The sequence below is a fragment of the Rana temporaria genome, chromosome 3 (assembly GCF_905171775.1).
Source record: "Rana temporaria chromosome 3, aRanTem1.1, whole genome shotgun sequence".
In the NCBI taxonomy this organism is placed as follows: Eukaryota; Metazoa; Chordata; class Amphibia; order Anura; family Ranidae; genus Rana; species Rana temporaria.
Window position 1 is genome coordinate 470046504 of NC_053491.1, and position 25670 is coordinate 470072173.

The window sequence follows — 25670 nt, forward strand, 5'->3', positions numbered from 1 at the left end:
AGCCTTGCATTTCTAATATATCGGAAACAACGTGCCAAACTCAGAAAACTCTTTTCTCACCCCTTCCGTATTTTGCGACCTGAATGTCCCTCTATCCATCCTATACGCAATATTCGCCTCCAGTGTGTCCTGTTGTTGCTTGCAAGATCACCTCTCACTATTATGGAATAGTAGGAGTCAAAATTAGAGTCACTGAAAGCTGTCATCGGAAGTTCCCCAGGATCAGGCAAAAAGGTTGTATGACTAGCACTTTTTTAAGTCTAGAAACAGTTCCTTACAGACATATAAAATCTTTGCTTATATTTTAAATTAGCCAATTACCGATGAAAACGGCCTGAAGTCCAGATTCATCGGTCCAAACCGACCGTGTATAGGGCCCATCGGTCTGTTGTCCTTCGGCCAAAAATGATAGAACTTGCTTTAAAATCAACCCAATGGCCCGCTGACTGATAGGTCCAAACCGATGGTTAGTACACAAAAGCATTGGTTCAAAACCCACGCATGCTCAGAATCAAGTCGACGCATGCTTGGAAGCATTGAACTTCGTTTTTTTCAGCACGTCGTGTGTTTTACGTCACCGCGTTCTGACCCGATCAGTTTTTGTAACGATGGTGTGTACGCACATCAGACCATCAGTCTGCTTCAGCGGTGAACCGATGAAAACGGTCCGTCGGGACCATTCTCATCGGATGGATCGACTGTGTGTACGCGACCTGATTCATTATAGTTAGCTGGTTCACTCTTCATGTACTAATGAGAAAAGCTAAAGTGTTTGCATCCCTTTAGAAGTGTTTAACTTTTAAGCCTCGTACACACGCTTAGATTTTCGGACGATCGAACGTCCGTTTTTTTGTGGCATGCTAGTCTCATGTCGAAAGTGAAGAGGTTACTCACAATATGAAAATTTCCGTACAAAAGCGTCAGAAGTGACGTAATGCGTTGAATAGTTTTGTATGTATTCTTTAGTTTCTGAGCATGCATAGTCCTGCTCTTACGATTTTTTCCATACTAAAACCGTATCAATGAAATGAAAATCGAATGTTAAGTTCACATCCAACAAAAATGTTATAGTCTGCACATCCAGCTTTTGCCTGAAGAAAGAGCTAAATTGGCTGTCAAAAGCACCGTACTAAGGATCCGAAAATCATGTAACAGGCGCTCTCCGTCTGTTACCTGTAATGCGTTCCACGCTGGAACGCATTACGGCGACCGCGCAATGACGTCATCGCCAGGCGCCGCGTGCGTTCCACCATGGAACGTGGAAGTGCGCTGTGTATCACTGCTGATTGTAAGGCACCTGCCTCTCACCTATAAAGATAGCGGTGTGCAGATAGCACACTGTTCTATTATTGTCGGCCGTAGCTGGCTAGGCTACCAAGCTACAGGTACCACCTGTCCCTATGCTGAAGAGCTTGTCATACTGGATCGATGCTACCCTCTGTACTGGCATTACTGGGGATCCCCTAAAATATCCCCCACTAGCAGACCCTGCACTACAGAATCCCTAGGCTGCTGCAATACCTGCTTACTGGAGAACACTGATGCTCTACAAACTGATAAGTACCATTGTTTTGTAACATTGTTACTCTAGAAATACCTGGATCATATACACCTTATCTAAGTACTGTATTTGAAGCTACCTTTATGTTATACTACCGCACTGCTTGGGATTACTTACTGTGTCTTCAGCTGACTGCTGTGCAGTATCTTAAAGGGACATACATACTTAAATTACCTGAGCTATATTTGCCTCTTCTATGCATTCAGAAGTGCATTGGAATCTTCATGTGTATTGTATACTTTTAAACGCTATGGTTGGTCGCATGTTGTAATACGTCCAGCCTTAATAGCTCAATAAATTCCTTTATGTGAGAGAGAGATGATGTAAAGAACCCCCAAACTCCTGTGTGTTGATTGGAGTGACGCCTGGGGTCCAATACTGAATTCTCACATAAGGAAGTGCATTCAAATCCTTGCTATCCACAGTTGTGGTTCACTCCCGTTCGCCAGTGACGTTACAAAACTGCAGACAGCTCGTCGTGCAAATTTTTCCATCTGAGTTTCGTATCGTGTGTACAGGCCTTTAGGGAGAATCTCACCCAATCTAAAAATGCTATTGCAAAGGATGCCTAAAGTTTGTCTTATACCTTTGTGCAGACAATCAATGAGCCAATCACACATGTAGGAAACTACATTTCGTGGGTAGTTCTGTAGACCAACACAATGCCTCCAGGTTGTCACATGACATTGAATTTTACAGAACAATACAGGGGCTGCAGATTGAAAAGGAAAGGTAGTTTTTAATAAGGTTAAATTATAATGTGGCTTGTGTAGAAATTGTATATGCTATATTAATTTTTCTTTTTATTTGCTATTTTTTATTTTATTTTTTCAAAAAGCACAGTTACCCTTTATCTCCACTTCATATGATTTTATAAATGGCTTTCATGATACTAAACTCTCTTTTTTTTTTTTTGCAGAAAGATGACCATTTTTATGTTCTTGTGTTGACTCTTTCCTGAAGACATGTGTGAAGACAACCAAACTGAAGTAGCTGAGTTTTTGCTTCTTGGATTTCAAAACCTCCATACATTTAAAATTATTCTCTTCATTGTGTTTTTCTTCTCCTATGTGGTGACATTAAATGGAAACCTCATCATCATTGTTTTAATTTCGATTAGTGACAATCTTAAAATCCCAATGTTCTACTTCCTCAAACACTTGGCAATAGCTGACCTCATGATAACCACCACCATAGTCCCAATGATGTTAGAAATTATACTAAAGGGTGGAATTACAATTTCTGTTACCGCCTGCATTATCCAGCTGCATTTCTTCGGTATTTTTGGAATTGTGCAATGTTTTTTTATTGCAATTATGTCCTATGATCGATATTTGGCCATATGTAACCCAATGCATTATCATTCAATCATGAAACCCCAAATGTGTCTTCAAATGGTTGTTGGGTCTTGGTTGTTCGTTATCTTTGAGTCGGGTGAATTAGCTTTGGTGTATCAGCTACATTTTTGCGGTGGGAAGAACATTGACCACTTCTTCTGTGATTCTTCTCCAGTGATAGACCTCTCTACATCAGATAGTTCCCTTTTCGTATTAATTGATCTTTGCCTTTCAATTTTAGTTATTTTTGTTCCTTTTGGCGTTATTATTGTGACCTATGTATTCATCTCCTTCGCTATATTACAACTTTCTTCAACCAGTGGAAGACGGAAAGCCTTTTCCACATGTAGCTCGCACCTGGTCACTGTGTGCACATATTATGGGAGCTTGATGGCTGTCTATTTGATACCAACTGATAAAAGATCACCTAATACAAACAAATTGATGTCTCTTTTCTACATTGTGACAACTCCACTGTTGAATCCTATTATCTACAGCCTGAGAAACCACGAGATCAGAAAAAGCCTTAAAGACATTTTTAGAAAATTTAAAACACTTCATTTATGCTGAAATTAGTGGACTGCAACAAGGATTTAGGCCTCATTCACACGGATGGACCGTTCGGGTCCGCCTGTCAGTTTTGACAGTGGACCTGAACGGCCGATCCATGCATCCCTATGGAGTGTCGGATGTCAGCGATCCGCTCCGCTAAAAACAGACGTATGGGGGCACGTCCCCATCCATCCATGGCGGATGGGATCGGGTAAGATCTGATGAAAACGGACATGCTGTCCGTTTTCATCAGATCGCTCCATAGGAGACAGCGGTGCCCGACAAGCCCCTCCCCGCTCAGTGAGCAGAGAGGAGCTTGTCATCCGTCGGCTCAGCGGAGATCTGTGGACTGAGCTGGCGGGAGCAAGCGGACTCCGTAGCAACAAAGTCTGCCTCGTGTGAATGAGGCCTTAAAGTCCTTGTTAGGAGTCTAGTTTTAGAATTTTTGACTTTATCTTTTCCTTATTATTATTTAAGCACCAAAATAAGTTAAAACTGAACAATGTGTGATTTTAGGCTGGATTACCAAGCATTTATGAACAAGGGCTAAATTTAACGTGTATCCCTTCAGGGTGAAACTGAGGATACACTGGTACCAGTGTGCCACCGTCCCGATATTGTATGAATTCTGGCTAAGGGCTAATAATTTGTGGACTTTGAAGGCACACGATAAGTATGATAAGAAACTAGATAATTTATTTTATAAAAATGTCATAAAAAAACAGTTACAAATATAAAATCAAAGAAATTAACCCTTTCATGCCTTAGCCTATTTCTGACATTTGATGTTTACAAGTTCAAATCAATATTTTTTGCTAGAAAATTACTTAGAACCCCCAAACATTATATATATATATATATATATATATATATATATATATATATATATATATATATATATATATATATATATATATATATATATATATATATATATATATATATATATATAGCAGAGAATCTAGAGAATAAAATGGCGATTGTTGCAATATTTTATGTCACACAGTATTTGTGCGGCTGTGTTTTAAACGCAATTTTTGGGGAAAAGTTAATTTTCATGAATTAAAAAAAAATGAAAAAGTAAAGTTAGCCCAATTTTTTTGCATAATGTGAAAGATGATGTTGCGCCGAGTAAATAGATACCAAGCATGTCACGTTTTATAATTGCACGCACTCGTGGAATGGCGACAAACTACGGTACCTAAAAATCTCCATAGGCAACCCTTTAAACTTGTTTTACAGTTACCAGGTTAGAGTTACAGAGGAGGTCTAGTGCTAGAATTATTGCTCTCGCTCTGACGATATCTCACATGTGTGATTTGAACACCGTTTTCATATGCGGACGTGACTTCCGTATGTGTTTTCTTTGTTGCGCAAGCTTGGGGGGGGTGATTTAAAAAAATGTTTTTTTCTTATTTATTTTATTTATTTTTATAATATTAAATTGTGGTTTTTTTTTTTTTTACATTTTGATCACTTTTATTGCTGTCACAAGGAATGTAAACATCCCTTGTGACAGTAATAGGTGGTGACAGGTACTCTTTATGGAGGGATCGGGGGTCTAAAAGACCCCTGATCCCTCCTTTGCACTTCAAAGTATTCAGATCGCTGAAAACAGCAATTCTGAATACTGTGTACTTTTTTAAATCCGGCGCCATTGGCAGCCGAGAAACCCGGAAGTAACGTCATGACGTCGCTTCCGTGTTAACATTGCGGAGACTGAATCAAAGCCGTTTACGGCTTAGTTTCAGTCTGCGCCTGGACACAGGAGGTGCCGGATGGAGGATCGTTTCTCCCGGTGGGACGGGAGGCCCGGTCAGAGCGGTGAGAGGCGGTGGGAGGGGGGGGATGTTTTTAACCGCATCAGTTGTTATGTCTGGATAGCCAATCGCCGGCTCTAAACAACGGTACCAGGATGATGCCTGCAGCTGCAGGCATCATCCCGGTATAACACCCGAAAGCCGAGGACGCATATATGCGTACGCTCGACGCAAAAGGGTTAAATCAATAACTGGTCCACACAGGTTATCACAATCAAAATACAATTCTATCATAAAAGAATCAGAAAGGAGTACGATCAAAGGTTAGCTGTGTGATGTATAACCAGGCGGTGGGTCCAGAGGAAAAGGAGGGCTCGCTCTACATGTTACGCGTTTGAAAACAACGCTTCCTCAGGAGCATAGACATATCGATATGGTTAACCCCGTTGGAGATAAACAATCAGTGTATTTACCCTAGTATTTGCCGTGGTTTCAAAACCATTAGTCAGCTAGGGGGGATTTTTTATCATATAAATGAAGTTACGATGGCAGTTAGCAGGACGGTCAAAAGCTGGTAAGCAAAGAACCGATCAGCAGGGGATACAAGGCTGGTCAAACTGCAGTAGCTATAGTGTCGAGCCAGAGAGCAATGACAGAGGGGGGTAACCCTAAATGACAGAGGGCTGGCTTGAAACTCCCAATCCACTTATAAGTGGGTTCAGGAAAAAGGCCCTTTAGCAGCTTGCTATCATAAAAAAAACGCAGAGTAGTGTCTCAGGATCATGGAGAACGCCTGGCACATGATACAAAATCCCTCCTAGCTGACTAATGGTTTTGAAACCACGGCAAATACTAGGGTAAATACACCGATTGTCGTCTATCTGCAACGCAGTTAACCATATCGATATGTCTATGCTCCTGAGGAAGCGTTGTTTTCAAACGCATAACATGTAGAGCGAGCCTTCCTTTTCCTCTGGACCCACCGCCTGGTTACACATCACACAGCTAACCTTTGATCGTACTCCTTTCTGAGTCTATTATGATAAAATTGTATTATGATTGTGATAACCTGTGTGGACCAGTTATTGATTTAATTTCTTTGATTTTATATTTGTAACTTTTTTTATGACATTTCTATTAAATAAATTATCTATTTTTTTTATCATACTTATCGTGTGCCTTCAAAGTCCACAAATTATTAGTCCTTAGCCAGAATGCATTACCAAGCAGCCTTAGCTTCTTTTCTTTTTTTTTCATTTTTAACATACAGTACAGATCAAAAGTTTGGACACACTTTCTCATTCAAATAGTTTTCTTTATTTTCATGACCATGAAAATTGTAGATTCACACTGAAGGCATCAAAACTATGAATTAACACATGTGGAATTATACATAACAAAAAAGTGTGTAACAACTGAAAATATATTTCATATTCTAGGTTCTTCAAAGTAGCCACCTTTTGCAGCAGACACATCTCTAGAACTGGTAAGAGGAGACTGTGTGAATCAGGCCTTCATGGTAGAATATCTGCTAGGAAACCACTGCTAAAGAAAGGCAACAAGCAGAAAAGACTTGTTTGGGATAAAGAACACAAGGAATGGACATTCGACCAGTGGAAATGTGTGCTTTGGTCTAAACTGAACTGAGTCCAAACTTGAGATCTTTGGTTCCAACCCTCGTGTCTTTGTGCGACACAGAAAAGGTGAACGGATGGACTCTACATGCCTGGTTCCCACCGTGAAGCATGGAGGAGGAGGTGTGATGGTGTGGGGGTGCTTTGCTGGTGACACTGTTGGGGATTTATTCAAAATTGAAGGCATACTGAACCAGCATGGCTACCACAGCATCTTGCAGCGGCTTGCTATTCCATCCATCAGGACAATGACCCCAAACACACCTCCAGGCGGGGGAAGGGCTATTTGACCAAGAAGGAGAGTGATGGGGTGCTGCGCCAGGTAACTACCTCTTGAAGCTCATCAAGAGAATGCCAAGAGTGTGCCAAGCAGTAATCAAAGCAAAAGGTGGCTACTTTGAAGAACCTAGAATATGAAATATATGTTCAGTTGTTTCACACTTATTTGTTAGGCATAATTCCACATGTGTTAATTCATAGTTTTGATGCCTTCAGTGTGAATCTACAATTTTCATAGTCATGAAAATAAAGAAAGGTGTGTCCAAACTTTTGGTCTGTACTGTATGTTAAAAATGAAAAAAAAAAAAAGAAGCTAAGGCTGCTTGGTAATCCATTCTGGCTAAGGACTAATAATTTGTGGACTTTGAAGGCACACGATAAGTAGTCATGAAAATAAAGAAAACTCTTTGAATGAGAAGGTGTGTCCAAACTTTTGGTCTGTACTGTATCTCAGGTTAGAGTTGAATGGAGATGTAATCACTGAGGCCTCGTACACACGATAGGTTAACCAGAGGACAACGGTCTGAAGGACCGTTTTCATCGGTCAAAACCGATCGTGTGTGGGCCCCATAGGTTATTTAACCATAGGTTAAAAAAAAAAAAACTTGCTTTAAAATTAACCTATAGATTCCTAACCGATAGGTCAAAACCGATCGTTAGTAGGCACGACCATCGGTTAAAAATCCACGCATGCTCAGAATCAAGTCGACGCATGCTTGGAAGCATTGAACTTCGTTTTTTTCAGCACGTCGTTGTGTTTTACGTCACCGCGTTCTGACACGATCGGTTATTTAACCTACGGACCATCAGTCAGCTTCATCGGTTAACCTATGACAACGGTCCTTCAGACCGTTGTCCTCTGGTTAACCCATTGTGTGTACAAGGCTTTAGGGGGGAGTTTTTTGGGGGCAGGGGGTGGCGAAGTTGTAATTTAGTAGATGTGCATTTGTGGGGTGATCTATGGAATTATTTTGTGATAATAAAATATATTTTTTTATTTCTGGGTAATTAGAGCAAAGGAGTCACTTCTAGGGATAAAGAAGTGGACGTTGGATGGGACTGAGGTTTCAGCCTATGCTTTACAGTCTTCAGTACATCTCCTTTTCTCATCTTCACTGCAAGAAACAACTTGCTTATTTCTGAGACAATCTAATGTCTCAAAAGTGCAATAAACTTTAAATTACCAATGTGATTTTAGGTTGCCTATTAGGTTTTTAGCTAGAATTGATACCTTCAATCGTTGGCACCAGGGGTATACAGTAAACAGTAGCCAGTTAGTACAGCAAGCTCAGTGTAGAGCTACTAAGCCTACATCGGGTACCAAAAACAAAAAAATTACTCTTCAAATGCAGATTAAAAAAAACACCTATGCAATGGCACCATAAAAAAGCATTGTGCCAATAATAAAATCTGTTCAAACCATAAGGCCTCCTCAATGTCTAAACTTTTCCACATGCTCTATAATGTGATTACTGATTAATTTTACCTTTTTTTGATTGTATGTTTTTTAGAACACTGTTAAGAACACTGTGAGGTTTATTTACTAAAAGCAAATAGTCTGTGTACTTTGCAAGTGCAGTTGCTTCAGAGCTTAGTAAATAGAGTAAAGCCTCTCTTTACACAGCATACCCAATAACATGCAAGGAAGAATTAAAAAAAACAGCATTTTTGCTTTCACATGATTGGACGATAGAAGTCAGCAGAGCTCCCTCACATTTACTAACCTCTGGAGCAACTGCACTTACAAGGTGCACAGTCTATTTGCCTTTAGTAATTCAGCTCGTATATTAAAGCTGAACTTTACTCATAACAGTTGATGAAAAATAATGTTCTTTAGCTAGGAACATACATTCCACATGAACAATTATGCTACGAAAATGTCTGTGTGCTATAAATTGCTTCCAGCATTGTTCCTGTTTCTTCTTGCTGGAGGCTGCCATTTTGTTGAAGCCCAGAGCCCTGGACAGGAGTTAAAACAGAACTAAACCCGCCTATCCTTTTCAGCCAATAAAGCTGCCTTCTGTTTGATCTGCAACTGCCATAGTGTTGCACATGTGGTCAGCTGTGACACCAGCCATTTGATGGTTTGACAGTTTGGTTGAGAACACAAACAAATGTGACAGTTAGCATTACTGGCATGTCAGAGATGTAATTGTTTTTTTAAACTGTTAAATCGATGGGTTTAGTAGTTCTAAAAATAGCGCCTGCAGACCTACGTGAATCTTTGGAGCGGTGAAGGAGCAGTGTGTTTTCCGCTCCTTCCCATTGAAAGCAATGGGAAACAGCAGCTATACCGCCGGCAATGTGCCTCTGCAGAGGCGCATTGCCGTCGGTATTAACCTTTTTTGGCCGCTATCGAGGTGTAAAACTGCACTGCTAGCGGGTGAATACTGCCGCAATTCCAAAATTGGAATTCTAAAAATAGCGGCGCTTTACTGCCACTGCACCTCCCGCCCCCGTGTGAAAGGGGCCTAAGTGACCAGGCCATTTTTTCGCGATTTGGCATTGCATTACTTTAACTGACAATTGCGTGCACGTGCGACGCTGTACCTAAATAAGTTTGATGTCCTTTTTTCTCACAAATACAGCTTTCTTTTGGTGGTATTTGATCACCACTGTTGTCTTTTATTTTTTGTACTATAAACAAAAAAAGGGCGTAAATTAAAAAAAAAAAAAAAAAAACAATATTTCTGCTATAAAACATTCCAAATAAAAAAAAATAAAACACATTTCTTAATAAATTTAGGCCAATATGTATTCTGCCACATATTTTTGGTAAAAAAAAAATATCCCAATAGGAGTATATTGATTGGTTTGCGCAAAAGTTATCGCGTCTACAAACTATGGAATATTTTTATGTAATTTTAAATTATTTATTTATTTTTACTAGTAATTTTCGGCAACCAGCGATTTTTAGCAGGACTGCGATATTGCGATGGACAGAGTGGACACCTAACTGACACTTTTGACACTTTTTTGTGGACCAGTGACACTAATACAGAGATCAGTGATAAAAATATGCACTGTTACTGTACTAATGACACTGGCAGGAAAGGGGTTAACATCAGGGGTGATCAAAGGGCTAAATGTGTCATTAGGGAGTGCTTGCTAACTGTGTGGAGAATGCTCTGACTGGGGGAAGACAGATATCCGTTTTGCAGCTTAGCCGGAACGCAAGATCTCTATCTTCTCCCCGGTCAGAACAGCGATCTGCCTTATTTACATAAGCAGATCACCATTCTGCCTCGCTCGAGAACGGGGCTGGCGCATCTGCTGATTGGCTCCCCCTCTGTCCAGTCAGTGTGTGATCTCGCATATGGCTGCGCACGCACACGCCCTCGTGGCTATTGCACGAAATGACAAACAGGTAGATGATTTGGCGCAATAGAGGTGACCTGCCCCAGTACAAGTACGTTGGGCGGTTGGCAAGTGGCTAAGCATGTTCAGAGCAGGATGAGAAGTGAATGTAATTACATGAATAGTAAAACAACTAATTACTGTGGGCCAGATTCAGAAAGAGATACGACGGCGTATCTCCTGATACGTTGTCGTATCTCTGAGTGCGCTCGGTCGTATCTATGCGCCTGATTCAGAGAATCAGTTACGCATAGACATCCCTAAGATCCGACAGGTGTAAGTGTCTTACACCGTCGTATCTTAGGCTGCAATTTCAGGCAGGCCGCTAGGTGGCGCTTCCGTATTTTTACGCGAGGAATATGCAAATGAGTATTTACGCCGATTCAGAAACGAACGACCGCCCAGCGCTTTTTTTTTATGTCGTTTGCGTTCGGCTTTTTCCGGTGTATAGTTACCCCTGCTATATGAGGCGTAGCTAATGTTAAGTATGGCCGTCTTTACCACGCCGAGTTTTGAAATTTTACGTCGTTTGCGTAAGTCGTTCGCGAATACGGCTGGACGTAATTGATGTTCACGTCGAAAGCAATGACGTTTTGCGACGGATTTTCGAGCATGCGCACTGGGTTGTTTTCACAGCGCAAAATTTTAATAAAACACACCCCCCACATCCCCATTTGAATTAGGCGGGCTTACGCCGGCCCACATACGTTACGCCGCCGTAACTTAGGGCGCAAATTCTTTCTGAATACGGAACTTGCGCCCAAAGTTAGAGCGGCGTAACGTATCTAAGATATGAGATCTGAATCTGATTCTCTCTGTGCTTCAAAAATAGTCTTTTTTAACCCAATTAATTTCACTACTCTCAGCTAAAAGGTGGTATTCATTCACTAAGGCAAAGGCCCTATCTTGCAGGGAATCTTTTTTTGTTTTTACCTAGGTACAAAGTGGGAATGAAACCTAGTGCTTCCTTTCTGCTTAGGGTAGTGCCCAGGTTGTATTGCCACCCCTGCCTGTGTTTGCTTGCCAGGTTAATCAAAACCAACTTTCCTGACGCATTCATGGCAGCACACACACCGGGGGTTGTGACTCCGCCCCACAACCTGACAGGATTGATTAGCTATAAATTTGAAGGGGAGACGCCCTGCACCATTCTCTTTTTTATCCTCACCTGACAGATTGGATGAACAAGCAAGCATGCATGCCTCTTACCGCAATCGCCCCAGCAGGTTCAAGCCTCTCCTGTTTGGAAGTCCCTCCTGTACAGTCTCTAAAGGAGCTTCTATGGAGGGAACCCCGTTCTGGTGGTCTCAGGGGCGCAAACAGCAAGTACTGGCAATGTGACAAGCTTTAAAGAAGCTAAACATTTTTGCAGTGGTCTCCACTTCTATGTCTCTTTGCTAATTATGGTCCACATTGTACCTATATTTCCTCCTTACTATTTTGCAAACAGCAAGTACTGGCAATGTGACAAGCTTTAAAGAAGCTTACATTTTTGCAGTGGTCTCCACTTCTGTGTCTATGTGCTCATTATGGTCAACATTATACCTATATTTCCTCCTTACTATTTTGCAGACAGCAAGTACTGGCAATGTGACAAGCTTTAAAGAAGCTTAAAAATGTTTCCAGTGGTCTCCACTTCTATGTCTTTTGGCTCATTATGGTCCACATTGTACCTATATTTCCTCCTTACTATTTTAGACCAAAACTATGATCTTTTTCTGAGTGTTTTACTTTTCTCAGTATGTGTGCGCCGTCGCGCCTGTCCATCGCTCTGCGCATGCATGCAGCAAGGTGATGACGCTGGCAGCACCCTCTGCCCTCACCCAAGATGGCGCCGGAACCATCGGACCACTTCTGCGCATGTGTGTGCGTGTCTTCAGCGCCACGATAGCGGCGGCGAATTTAAAAACACAGCACACTCTGCTATAGGGCTTCAGGCTGCTGCTCTGCAGAGATTGATTACATTTAAACACATGTTTTTTTCTCCCTGGCATGATTCTTTGGCTCTTTTTTTCTATACTGCACCTTTTGTTTCTGCCTTATTTTAGTAGTACTTCATGGAGACCACTGCCCTCGCAGACCACCATCAGCTAGGTATAGAGGCCATCCGAAAAAGGTAAGTAGAGAAGAGACAAAAAAGAGAGCCTGACCACTAACGCTGCGTTCTTTGGCAGCCCTACCAGGTCAAGAGACGCAAGCTCGCAGCATAGAGGGAGATCAAGTCATGCGTCCAGTGGCAGAAGGTCACGCAGAAGTCGCTCAAGATCACCCTACTGCTATCATCGCTCAAGACGTAGCCGCTCGCATCATAGCCGCTCCCGGCATAGTCGATCTCACCGCAGACGATCCCCATCATCTCACCATGATCGGAACTACCATACCCGTCCAGCAGCAAACGCTTGCTGGGTATGCGGGTCTCCAGCATTGCCAGGAAAATTGGCTTGCCGTTCTTGCTTCAACGAAGCAGCCAAGGAGAAGGAGCCAGACGCCAGAGTAGCGTCAGAGTCGCACGAGAGTCAATTTTGGGAACTACGGCTCCGCCGATTAACGATCCTACCCCAAGCACTTCACCGGTACCCTGTCACTACACACAGGCTTCAGAAACCCTCTCTGAAAATGAAGAACGCGAGGCGGCGTCAGGGTTCCACTTCTGCTTAGTCTAACCGATCGCTCGCTCAGTCAAAGAAGCAATTGGCTGGGAGGAAGGTGAGACAAAACCGCCGAAGGTTCGGAAGTATTTTCCAGAACTGAAGAGGGATCCTGAATTGTTTCCCTTCATAAAGGAACTGGTGGACCTCATAAAAGATGAGTGGGAGAGATCGGATAAGCGACCTAGTCTTACCAACAAGCTTGCAAAATTGTGTCCTTTAAAGGAGTCTAAAATCAATTCCCTAATTAATGCACAGTGGATTCATCTTTAATGCGACTTGACAGACACGTTACCCTGTCGATCGCAGACGCAGTTACCTTCCGGGACGTACTTGATAGCAAAATCGATCCTGAATTAAAAGGGCTTACTCCACGGCAGGAGGCGCTTGTAGACTGGCTATCACCACCGCCGCAGTAGCCAAAAGCCATCTCTGCATGGACGGCTAACATTGAGAACTCCCTCCTAGATGGTATGGACCAGGAGAAAATAATTTCCTCCCTACAGGAGATTAAATTGGCAGGCAGCTTCATGGCCGGGCATCAGTTGACATCATTAGATCCTCAGCAAGGGCTATGCTAGCCTCGGTTATGGCCAGAAGGGCTTTATGGCTGAAACCCTGGATAGCTGATGCAGCATCAAAACCGAATTGGTGCAAAATCCCATATGACAGCTCAAACCTATTTGGCGCAAATCTGGATCCAGCCATATCCACAAACCCATCACGGCTGGGGACCAACAGAAATCCTTTTGAGGATTCGCCCGCCCACCCAGCTCAGGTGAGCGCCAGGCTTAAGAACTTTGCTCAAATATGGTCAAGTCACATATCAGATCCATGGACATTATCCACTATCAAGATCGGACACAAATGGAAATTCATGGGCACACTGCCGGAGAATATATTCCAGCCTACCAAGATACCGTCTTCCTCAGACAGAAGAAAGCTACTTCTGCAATCGTAGATGTACTGTCGCACCAAAAGGGGAGGGGTTCCATTCCCCTTTATTTTTGGTGTGAAAGAAAACGGGGGACTTGCGCCCAGCCCTAGACCTAAAGAGGCTCAACAAGAGGATCAAAAATAGAAGCCTTTAAAATGGAAAGCCTTCACTCCATTCTATTGGCGGTGAACTGGAAACTGGATGTTATCGGTGGATTTATTGGACACGTACCTTCATGTCCCGATCCATTCCGCCTTCCAAAAGTTTTTTCGGTTCTCAATCAGTCACAGGACATTCACCAAAGTTCTCCTACCCCTGATCGCACTTCTCAGAGAAAAGGGGATGCAAGTCCATCATTATCTGGACGACATATTGCTCCTGGCAGGGAATCAGGAAACCTTAACTCATCACCGGAGGTTATTGCTCACGACCCTGCAAGACTTCGGGTGGCTAGTCAACTGGAAAAAGAGCAGTCTCCAGCCCACGCAAGTCATGGTGTTTCTAGGGGCATAGTTGGATACCAGGCTGAAACGTGTACAACTCCCTCAGGAGAAGCTGAAACCCTTAGTCCAGAAGATGCAGAACCTGTTATCATCCAGACGCCTACCGGCCAGAGCCTACCTCAAAATCCTGGGGTCCATGTCTGCGACCATACCCATGGTACAGTGGTCCCAATGGCACATGCGAGTTCTACAGAATTATTTTCTCAGACAGTGGAACAGCTCGGTAAAACAATCACTATGGTGGTGGACGCACTCATTCAATCTCAGGAAACTCAGACCGATAGTTCCCCCAAGTCCAGAAGTAGTAACATCGGATGCCAGCCAGAGGGGGTGGGGAACACATTATCGGGACCAAGCAGCCCAAGGCCAGTGGCACTTTCAAGCTCAGGGCATGGTGTCAAATGTATTAGAACTCAGAGAAGCCTTCCAGGCTCTCATTGCTCCTCTTCTGAAAAGAAAAGTTTCGAATGGACAACAAGGTGGCAGTGTCGTACATCCAGAAACAAGGAGGGACCAGGAGTCTCCCGCTTCTGGAGGAAGTTCGCCCCATATTGGAATGGGCCCAAGTGCACCTGCCAGATCTCAGGGCACTGTATGTCCTGGCAGCACAAAATATGTTGGCCGACTATCTAAGCCGAGAGACACTGTCGAAAAACGAATGGTCCCTGAACCACCACGCATTCTCCCTTCTTATGAAGACCTGAGGAGTACCAGAGGTAGCAGCTACGCCAACAAACACCAAATGTCAGAGGTTCCTGTCCAGAGCCCCCTTTCCATCAGCCGAAGGAACAGACTGCCTAGCCCATGGAACTTCGAGCTGGGGTACATTTTCCCTCCAACTCCTCTGATTGTGAGATTCCTGTCCCGGCTTCGGAAGTCCTCAGCCGCGGTTATAGCAGTAATACCGTTCTGGCCAAGGAGGCCACGGTTTGCGACCCTGTTACAACTCAGTACGCAGCCTCCAATTCAGCTACCAGTAACCAGGGATCTCCTATATCAAGGACAATTCTTCCATCCAGCCCCAGAGAAGCTGCATCTGGCAGCATGGAAGTTGAGAGGATTAGGTTAAGGGAACAAGGATGCTCCCAGGAAGTAATATCGACACTAATGCAGCTAGAAAACGCTCCTCTAATACCACCTACACTAGAATCTGGGAGAGGTTAGTTTCGATGTCACAACTAAGAGATTGGAATCCTATCTCACCAGAACCATCTCAAATCCTTGAATGCCTTCAGTCAGGGCTTAACAAGGGCCTAAGCTTGGGTACCTGGAAGGTGCAAGTATCCGCTCTTTCTGCCAAGACGGTTACTAGATGGGCTCTTCACCCTCTGGTCACTCAATTTCTGAAGACCTGCATGAAGATCGGACCACCTAGGAAGCCAGTTTTTCCAACATGGGATCTCTCAATAGTTTTTGAGTCCTTGTCCAATCCACCCTTTGTTTTCGTTTAACTTGGTCTCACTGTGGAACCTAACTCCGAAGCTGGCTTTCCTTATTGCTATCACCTCAGCTAAAAGGGTGTAGGAGATTCAAGCACTATGGCTACGGAACCCTATTTAGTGTTCTTCCCTGACAGAGTGGTACTGAAACCTTCAGACTGATTTAGAACAAAGGTAGCTTCCTCCTTTCAGTATAACCAGGACATCGTCCTTCTGTCTTCCACTAATGGGAGGGGCGAGCCCCATGCCTTGGATGTCAAGTCAACCATCTCCATTTACCTCACAGCTACATCTCACCTGAAGAGGAAGTCGGATTCTCTCTTGATTATCCCACACGGGAGCAGACGAGGCCAAGCAGCTACCTCTAGTACCATCGCCGCTATCAAAGAGTCCTATTCCATCCAGCAACTTACAGCTCCTGAGGGCATCAGGGCTCACTCGACAAGGGCAGTGGATACCTCATGGGCAGCATATTGCGGGATTTCCCCGGAGACCATATGCAGAGCAGCAACCTGGTCTTCTCGGCACACCTTCGTTTCTCACTACAGAGTGAATTCTGCTCACTTGGCTACTGCCGACTTCGGCAGATCTGTTGTTAGAGCCAATTCCTCAGCGCTATAAAGAATAAATATTACTGTTTTCTTGCACCCTCCCGACTGGCGAGTTATTTCCCAGTGTGTGTGCTGCCATGAATGCGTCAGGAAAACGGAAAATTGTATACTCACCTTTCCGTAATTTTCCTTTCCTGACGCATCTTCATGGCAGCACACAGATGCCCACCCTACTGTTTAATGATATATACAGAGAATGGTGCAGGGCGTCTCCCCTTCAAATTTATAGCTAATCAATCCTGTCAGGTTGTGGGGCGGAGTCACAACCCCCGGTGTGTGTGCTGCCATGAAGATGCGTCAGGAAAGGAAAATTACGGAAAGGTGAGTATACAATTTTCCGTTTTTCAGTTACAAATAAAACCCCCACTGTGATAAAAGTCCCCTCTTAGGCCTCGTACACACGACCGAGGAACTCGTCGGAAAAAACACATCTTTTTCCTCGACGAGTTCCTTGTTAGGCTTGTCGAGAAACTTGACAAGCTTGCTTTGCGTACACACGCTCAAAACAAAATCTCCTCGTTCTCAAACGCGGTGACGTACAACACATACAATGGCAGGGGAAGTTCGATTCCACTGGCACAACCCTTGGGGCTGCTTTTGCTAATCTCACATTACTGCGTGTTAAGTAAAAGTTTGGTAAGAGACGATTTGCACTTTTCAGTCTGTTACAGCGTGACAAATGTGTTATCTCCATTACAAACGCTACTTTTACCGAAGGTGCGCTCCCCTCTCATACTTTATTCTGAGCATGCGTGGGTTTCTTAGCATACACACGCTCGCGTTTCTTGTAGAAAACCAGCCCGACGAGGAACACGATGAGGAAATTTAGACTCCCGTCGAGGAAAAAGAGAACTTGTTCTCTTTTTTCCTCGTCGAGTTCCTCGACAGTTTCGTCGATGAAAAACGTACACACGGCCGTTTTCCTCGGGAAAAAAGCTCTGCCACCAAGTTTCTTGATGGATTCTGTCAAGGAAAACGGTCGTGTGTACGAGGCCTTACACAACACTTACAACAAGGAAGGTTAGTACCTTAAGCCCATATTGGACCACCTCAAGTCAGGCGTCGTACAAACGACCGAGTTTCTCGGCAAAAACCAGCAAGAAACTTGCTGAGATTTTTTTTTTGCAGAGGAAACCGGTCGTGTGAAGAAAACTGTCGAGGATCCCATCGAGCCAAAAGGAGAGCATGTCTTCTTTTTTCCTCGACGGGAATGGAGAAACTTGCCTTGTCGAGTTCCTCGACAGCCTAACAAGGAACTTGACGAGGAAAACGATGTGTTTCGCCCCTCAAGTTCCTCGGTCTTGTGTACAAGGCTTCAGTTGTACATTCTTGTCACTCAGTAGTTCATAGATAGATGCTTGAAAGAAGCAAGAATAGGCTTGTGTGGGAAAAAAAATGTATGTAAATTAGTAAATAATAATAATAAAACACTGAAAAAAAAATGTAATTGCTGCTTGGTCTGCATTCCTTGTATTTCTTGTAGTTATCAAGTCTGTTAGGTGAGTATTTGAGCATAATCCTAGCTGACCTAGCGGACTGTCTCTCTTACAGTATATGTTTGTCTGTTGAATGCTGAAGATTTAATGCAAAACAAAGTAAGTCAGGTTCAGCCTCCTGGCTCTCTTTAGCAGCACCGCTACTCAGGCTTTATGCCTCGTTCCTCTTGACCATATAACAGTGTCCCTGTATTCACATACAAACACCGCACCTTGGCTAGCACTCTTTTTGCAGCTTCCTGCTGCTCTTGGACTCAGAATTGGAGATTTCATCCCACCTGGATTACCACGAAATCTCAATGCAATTTTAAACTCTCTCGCTGTACAGGTTATGGTATATATTACCACGTACAATGTTATATTCTTCTATACTTTTAATAAAGGTTTGATTGTAAAAAAAAAAAAAATATCCCAAACTGGATTTTATTAGCCACGGAGGAAAATAAAAAAAACTGTTTTCTCCAATTAAACATTCATCACGGAGCCCCTCAACCTGCCTAGTTGAGAATTGTGGATGGCATACAGCATGACAGGGAACCGTACTGTCACTATACAATATAAATATATATATATATATATATATATATATATATATACATTTGACCTCCAAACATGGTGTGTATTATATATATGCAGTTGAACCTCGGATTTCGAGCATAATCCGTTCCAGGAGTATGCTCGTAATCCAAAGTACTCACATATCAAAGCGAGTTTTCCCATTGAAGTCAATAGAAACAAAAATAATTTGTTCCGCATTGACTTCAATGGGATGCAATACCGAATGCGGCCAGAGGTGGGGGGCACCAAAGAGCGCCAAAAACGTCCGAAAAGGCCCGAGGACACTTCGGCTCGTTTCCTGCGCCCCCGTACCTCAGGCCAAATGAGGTACTGCAGGCCCATTTAGCTTGAATTCTGCTTGTGCTCATCAGATTTTTTTTTAATTTGCTCGCAAATCAAAATTCTCCCAAACCAAGTTACTCTTAAACCAAGGTTCCACTGGGTATATATATATATATATATATATATATATATATATATATATATATATATATATATATATATATATATATATATATTTTTTTTTTTACAAAGCGTCTGTGCAGAACCAGTAGCTGGGCTACTGGTTCTGCACAGACTCTTTGTAAAACAAAAGTGTGAGTGTTCGCCTTTGTAAAAAGGAGAACACTCACAGACACCAATATATGATATCAGTGATGTCAGTTAATTTATTTGAAAAGTAGTATTGCAGAAAATTACGCAGTTACTGTCCAATAGTCCAAGCACTAATGTCACATGTTGTATCATAAGAAATACAGAGAAGCACTCAGGTTACTTGGAATTGGCACAGACATGCGTCGGTGATTCACACAGGCTCACAGTAAGAAATTATTTCTGGCAAAGCCTACTTTCCTGGGATGTCATCTGCTGGAGGGGGGTTGACTAGCAACACAGATATCAGCTTTTCTAGGCTAGTTAATAGGCTGCAGCAGTGGCTACAGTTAATAAAAACACAAAGAAACTTCCGGTTCCGGCGCCGCATGTAGGGGAAGCTAGCTCCGGAGACTCCGCACCCACCGCTCGGATATTCAGCATATAAAACCCCAGCATAGCCCCGGATTGCGGTGACCTGCATCCCTGCACACTCTACGGGCCTCAGTGGATGGAACGATACCTCACACAAGCCCGAGCGCCACGGGGCTCGGGCACAACTGACTCAGCCGTGGAGAGAGCGGCCCTGGGCAACATGGCCGCTGTAGAGAATGCACGTGGCGCTTCTTCACTGCAAGTTAACCAGCAGCCAGGCTTATCCAGTAACCAGCCGGACAGCGGATTCCACCCAGAGGGAATGGACACTTCACTCCCTGCTCTATCTGACCAAGCCAGCACGCACGAACGAATCGCTAAAGCTGTGGCGGCGCTGCTTTCACCTACCATCACAGCGGCGGTCGACAGGGCGGTCGCAGAGGGCATACAGCAGCTCCGGAAGGAGAACACTCTGCGAGGCTGGAAATGGTGGAACACCGGGTGTCCTCGATAGAAGAAGACCAACACACCATGGAGACCGTCCTGGAGCGATTCACACAAGACCAGCAGCACCTCCATGATCGCATGGAGGACCTCGAGAATCGCTCCAGGAGAAATAATTTGCGGATAATCGGCCTTCCTGAATCCCACAAACAGAGTTTTTTGATGGACATCTGCTCGGCGGCTCTGCCGCAGATTCTAGGCCTTAACCATAGATGTGTTGTGGAGAGAGCACATCGCATCGGCGCCCAGTCCGAGGATCATACCCGCCCCAGGCCTGTTATAGCCAGATACTTAAATTATGCTGACCGTACGGATCTGCTACAGGCCTTCCGTAAGTCCCGCTCAATAGAGTTTGAGGGCCACAAGATTTTATTATTTGCTGATTATTCACGGAGGTGTCGCGCAAACGAAAGGACTTCCAGTCTATTTGTGCTGAACTCTATAAGAACGGTGTCCGCTTCACGCTAGCCTACCCGGCAGTAGTGCGCCTGCAAGCTCCAGACGGGAAACAGCATACATTTCAGTCTGCAGAGAAAGCCAGAGCATTTCTACACTCTATATCTACCGAGCGTGAACCCACAACCACATATGCAGATCGAGTGAAACAAGGCCCAAGAGATCAGAGGAGCCCACACAAAGAACCTCCGAAGCGCCTTAAACAAACACAGCCATCCGAACACCAGGAATCTGGTTGATGCTCTTCTACCCCTGCCTTGATCCCAGTGGCACCTTTCAACCCCCCTGATGCTGTGCACTCTCCCCAGGAGCCGTAGCCGTTAGAGCTCTAGGGCTACGTATTGTGCACTAACACCCATAGGTGTATGTCATGGGAGTCTCAATCTATACGGATTAGTGTGGGGACTACATACCTCCGCAGCTGGTAATGTTAATGTCATTGTTGGTTTGGTTTTATTGGTTTTATTGTTTTATTATTTTATTATCTTACTAATGCTGTTTGTCTTTTCACAAATATCTGCCCTGCTTATAATGAGGCATGGCCAATATGGCTGCTGCTGAGGCGATTGTTGGTTGTTATAACTTTGTATAGCACTCTCCTAGCGAGCAGTCGATATGTACTCCTACCGCAGGGTCGCCCGCAACCGCCACTAAGTTCTACCAGACCAAGGGCCGAAAAACTGTAACTATACCGGCCCCTCTCAATGAGGCTTTGTTGGGACAATTGTCTCCTCTACTAGCGGTGTGGCGGTACATCCGGCGTGGGGATTACATACGGAAAAAAGCGAAGTCAATAATATGATTTGTGGTTATTTTGCTGTTAATTTCTTCTATTTTTCCCTTTCTGTCTCTCTTGACACTTTTCTTTTTCCTATGAGAGGATGGTCCTGCCATTATAAGATCAAGAACCGAAGGTACGTTGTATCATGCCTATCTGAAGTCACCTTTCAGAGACCGGGTAAGAGCTATACAAATTTACACACCTTTATCCCCTCTATATATTTAACATGACCCACTTACAAGTAATATCCTGGAATGTCAAAGGGCTTAGGTCACCGACAAAACGTATGAAAATCCTTAGACACCTCAAAAGACTAAAGGTAGACGTTGCTCTACTACAGGAGACGCACCTAGGGTAAAGATTTTTTTCGAATGAAAAAACTATGGGTAGGGGAAGTGGTAGGATCGGCTTCGGTCAACCGTAAGGCAGGCACGCTCATTTTATTACATAAAGACTTGGTATATGAATTAATCTCTGTTACCAATGAAGCAGACGGGAGACGTACTTCCATACACCTTAAACTCCCATCAGGTGATCTACGGATCTCTAATATTTAGGCCCCCAACTCTCCGGACCAGGACTACTTTACACGGTTGGCACCTCAACTACACCCACATGACTCTATTCCCCACCTTGTGGGGGGGATTTCAACTCAACTCTTAACGACCAGGAGGACAGATCTCAGCCTAGACCCAGACCTCGAGCATCTCACTCGTCTCGCCCCACCCCTTTTTGTCGCATGACGCAGGCACTGAATCTGTTTGACACGTGGAAAATGCAACACCCTATAGATACAGGTTTTATATTTTTCTCGCCGTACATAAATCCTTTGCCAGGTTAGACTATTTTTTATGCACGCATGCGCTCCTACCACGCATACATGATACGGTCATACATGATCTAGTGATCTCTGACCACTCTCCAATTTCGATCTCGCTTAACTTCTGTCGACCGGCTTCATCTGTCATACAGTGGAGATTTCCAGCTTTTTTGGCTCACAATGACGACTTCAAGGCAATGCTTAGCTCGGCGTGGGAGGAATACTCACAAGACAATATCCAACATTTAGATAACCCAAATTTATTTTGGGAAGCGGGTAAATCTTATCTAAGGGGTAGGATCATATCGTACACAGCAGGGTACAAGAAAAATGCACAAAAGCAATACATAGAAGCTAGCAACCAACTGCGTGCGGCACAACAGACCCTGAATGATAATCGCACAGACGACAATCTTAAGACTTGGTTGGCAGCCAAAGAACAATTTGATAGCTGGGCAGAAAAGGTAGAACGGACGAAACAATCGGCGACACAATTACTTTTCCACAAATTTGGGAACAAAGCTGGGAAACTTCTCGCCAGACTCACTAAAGGCCCCTACACACCGACACACATCGACAAGTTAAGGAACCCCGACGGCTCCCTATCCACAACGCCCAAAGATGTCAATAGAACACTAGAAAATTTTTATAGCAAATTATACAGTGCAGAACATATAGATATGGATCTAGCAGAAACCTTGTTAAAGGACACTAAACTCCCACTGATCGACCCAGGTCATTTAGAACAATTAAATGCGCCCATTACCTCTGAAGAAATAAAACGCGCTATAGGGGGTCTTTCCAATGGAAAGGCACCTGGCCCGGACGGGTACACATCCGAATTCTACAAACTGCTGGGCCCAGACCTTATACCTGCTCTCCATTCGGTTTACAACCACATATGGGTAGGAGGCCCTTATCTTCCCACGGGTCACCTGGCCAATATTAAACTCATTGCGAAAAAAGGAAAAGACCCACTAGATCCAGGATCATTTTGCCCCATATCTTTGCTAAATGTTGACTCCAAATTAATGTCCAAGATAGTAGCCACTAGATTGGGGGATATAATGCCATCCCTTATACACAGCGCTCAATCGGGATTCACAAAAGGAAGATCTGCGGCAGCTAACATTCGTAAAGTTATGATGGCCCTCGAATATGCAAAGACACATCCCTCTGACAATACGGTAATAGTCACCCTTGACGCCGAGAAAGCTTTTGACAACGTTAGTTTCAAGTGGCTTTCTCTGGTCATGCAACGCTTCGGTCTAAATGGGTCGTTCTATTCCTTCATACATAGTATGTACTCAGCCACCTCCGCCACGGTCACTGCAGCAGGCATACAATCCTCGCCCTTTCGCCTACATAGGGGGACGAGACAGGGTTGCCCTCTATCCCCCCTACTTTTATTTTTTTTTTACCAGCAATGCTTTTATTTTTTTTGTAAAATATTTATTTTCATTTTTCAAAGAAAAGAGGTATTGACAGTTGTACAATGCGGCATTATCAATCAGACAGAAAGCCAATACAAAATAATAACAATAACCAGAGAAGGGGGTGACAGTGAGGGAGGAGAGGGATAAGGGATAGTGGGCCAAAGGGAGGGGGAAGGGGATAGGGGAGAGAAGGGACTCTAAGGGAAAGTGCCTTCGGTCCGAGCTCAGGCAAACATAAAACCGGGAGCAGTGGCCTGCCATAAAGCAGGGACAGGCGGACACTCCACCCACCCGGGACATTCGATCCTCATGGGCGTGTCCCCCCAAAATAATGGGGGAGGGAATTTGCCCCTATGCCCCCGCTCCCCGGCAGACAGCAAGGTGGCTCCCTTTGCTACATGCTAATTGTAACAGACCTGAGAAATGGGACTAGTCAACCAGGTTAGGGGTCGCATCGATGGTCCCAATATTAAACAAATATCTATGCATTAAACATTCAGGAGGGGGAAGAGGGGCAAGGGATAAAGGAACAGAGTGGAGATCAGGAGGAGGGACAGAGAGAGTTGAGAGAAGATAGATAGGAAGGTAGAAGGATCAGCACTCACCACACTCGCCGACTTAAAGGACCCCCGTCATCCCGGAGCCTCAAGAGGTCGTCTGACGATGCGCCTGGACAAGTTCCCCAAAGGAGGGGTCAGCCAACACCAGTAGCGCCTCATCCAAACTGGAGGAGAGCAAAGCCGTGTCATGTACGTGGGCCTTCCACTCTGCCCAGGTGGCCTCGAATTTTTTGCGGGTATCCCTGCAGGTGGCCAGCCAACCTTCCGCTTCCATGATCTCCCCCACCTTCCCCAAGCAGTCTTGCTCACTGGGAATGTGTGAGCTTTTCCAATGAATCGGAATAAGTCGTTTTGCCGCATTGAGGAGGTGGGGGAGAGCACTACGTTTATACCGTGACAGGGGAATGGGGGGGACGTGGAGCAGGAAATGTTGGGGTTGGGCCGAAACATCCATGCCCAAGCCCTCAGACACGTGTTTAGCGACCATGTCCCAGAACGGGCGAAGCACCGGGCACTCCCACCAAATATGGAGGAGAGAGCCCCTCTGTCCACACCCCCTCCAGCACCTATCTGAAGCATTAGGGAAAATCCTAGCTAACGCGGCCGGCACCCTGTACCAACGCGTCAATAACTTATAATTATTTTCTTGGGTTTTGGCATCAACTGAGCTCTTGTGGGTTAGGCGGTATAAGTGGTAAAGCTGGTCATCCGTAAGGTCAATCTGTAGGTCCCTCTCCCATTCTCTAACAAAGTAAGGATGGGGATTCGGGGAAGCGTCCTCTAACAGTCGGTATAGAACCGAGATTAAATGGGGCTCTGGATCTTCCGACGCCCAAAGGCGCTCATACTCTGTCAGGCTAGTTCTGATCTGTGCTACCCTCTGACACTTTGCTGTGAAGGTCTCAAGCTGACGGTATCTCCAGAAGTCAAAGGGAAAGCTACCATATCGAGCGCGTAAGGTGGCCAGCGGTGTTAAAATTCCGCTGTCCATAAATCTTGCGAGGCTAACTACCCCATCCCTAACCCACGTTCCGAGGGAAGCTTTCAGCTCTCCTGGGGAGAACCACGGGTAACCTCCAACAGGCGCCAGAGGAGAAGTCCTCGGCGCCAGTGCCAGGCCGCTATTCAGTTTATCCCAAATGGACAGGGAGTGAGTCGTCAACGGGGACACCCAGTCAGAGAGCCCTCTACTGTCCGTCGGGACCCAGGGTGCGTAGGACAAGTCCCGTCCCGCCATTGTCTTTTCCAGAGGGACCCATAACTTAAGGGACATATGGAACTTCCAGTTCAGGATGCGCTGTAGTGCGATCGCCTGATAGTACCTAAGAATATTTGGTATTCCCAAGCCTCCCCGCAACTTGGACCTTTGCAAGATCGTCATTGCCAGTCTAGGTCTTCTACCCCCCCATACAAATTTAGTAAAAATACTCCGTAGTTCAGTGAAAAAACGTTTCGGTAATCTTATAGGTATCATC

The 25670-nt window shown here is 44.5% G+C and overlaps 1 protein-coding gene across 1 annotated transcript; it reads left to right on the plus strand.

Annotated features, from left to right (window-relative positions):
* The first annotated feature begins 2488 nt into the window (after positions 1 to 2488).
* On the plus strand, positions 2489 to 3483 carry LOC120930968 (olfactory receptor 10A7-like). Its single transcript, XM_040342101.1, has one exon. The coding sequence runs from the start codon at positions 2527 to 2529 to the stop codon at positions 3466 to 3468; it is 942 nt and encodes a 313-aa protein (XP_040198035.1). The 5' UTR covers positions 2489 to 2526; the 3' UTR covers positions 3469 to 3483.
* Positions 3484 to 25670: the final 22187 nt, after the last annotated feature.

Excerpts from the sequence above, each read along its gene's own strand:
- LOC120930968 (XM_040342101.1), top strand. The coding sequence starts at position 2,527 with ATGTGTGAAGACAACCAAACTGAAGTAGCTGAGTTTTTGCTTCTTGGA.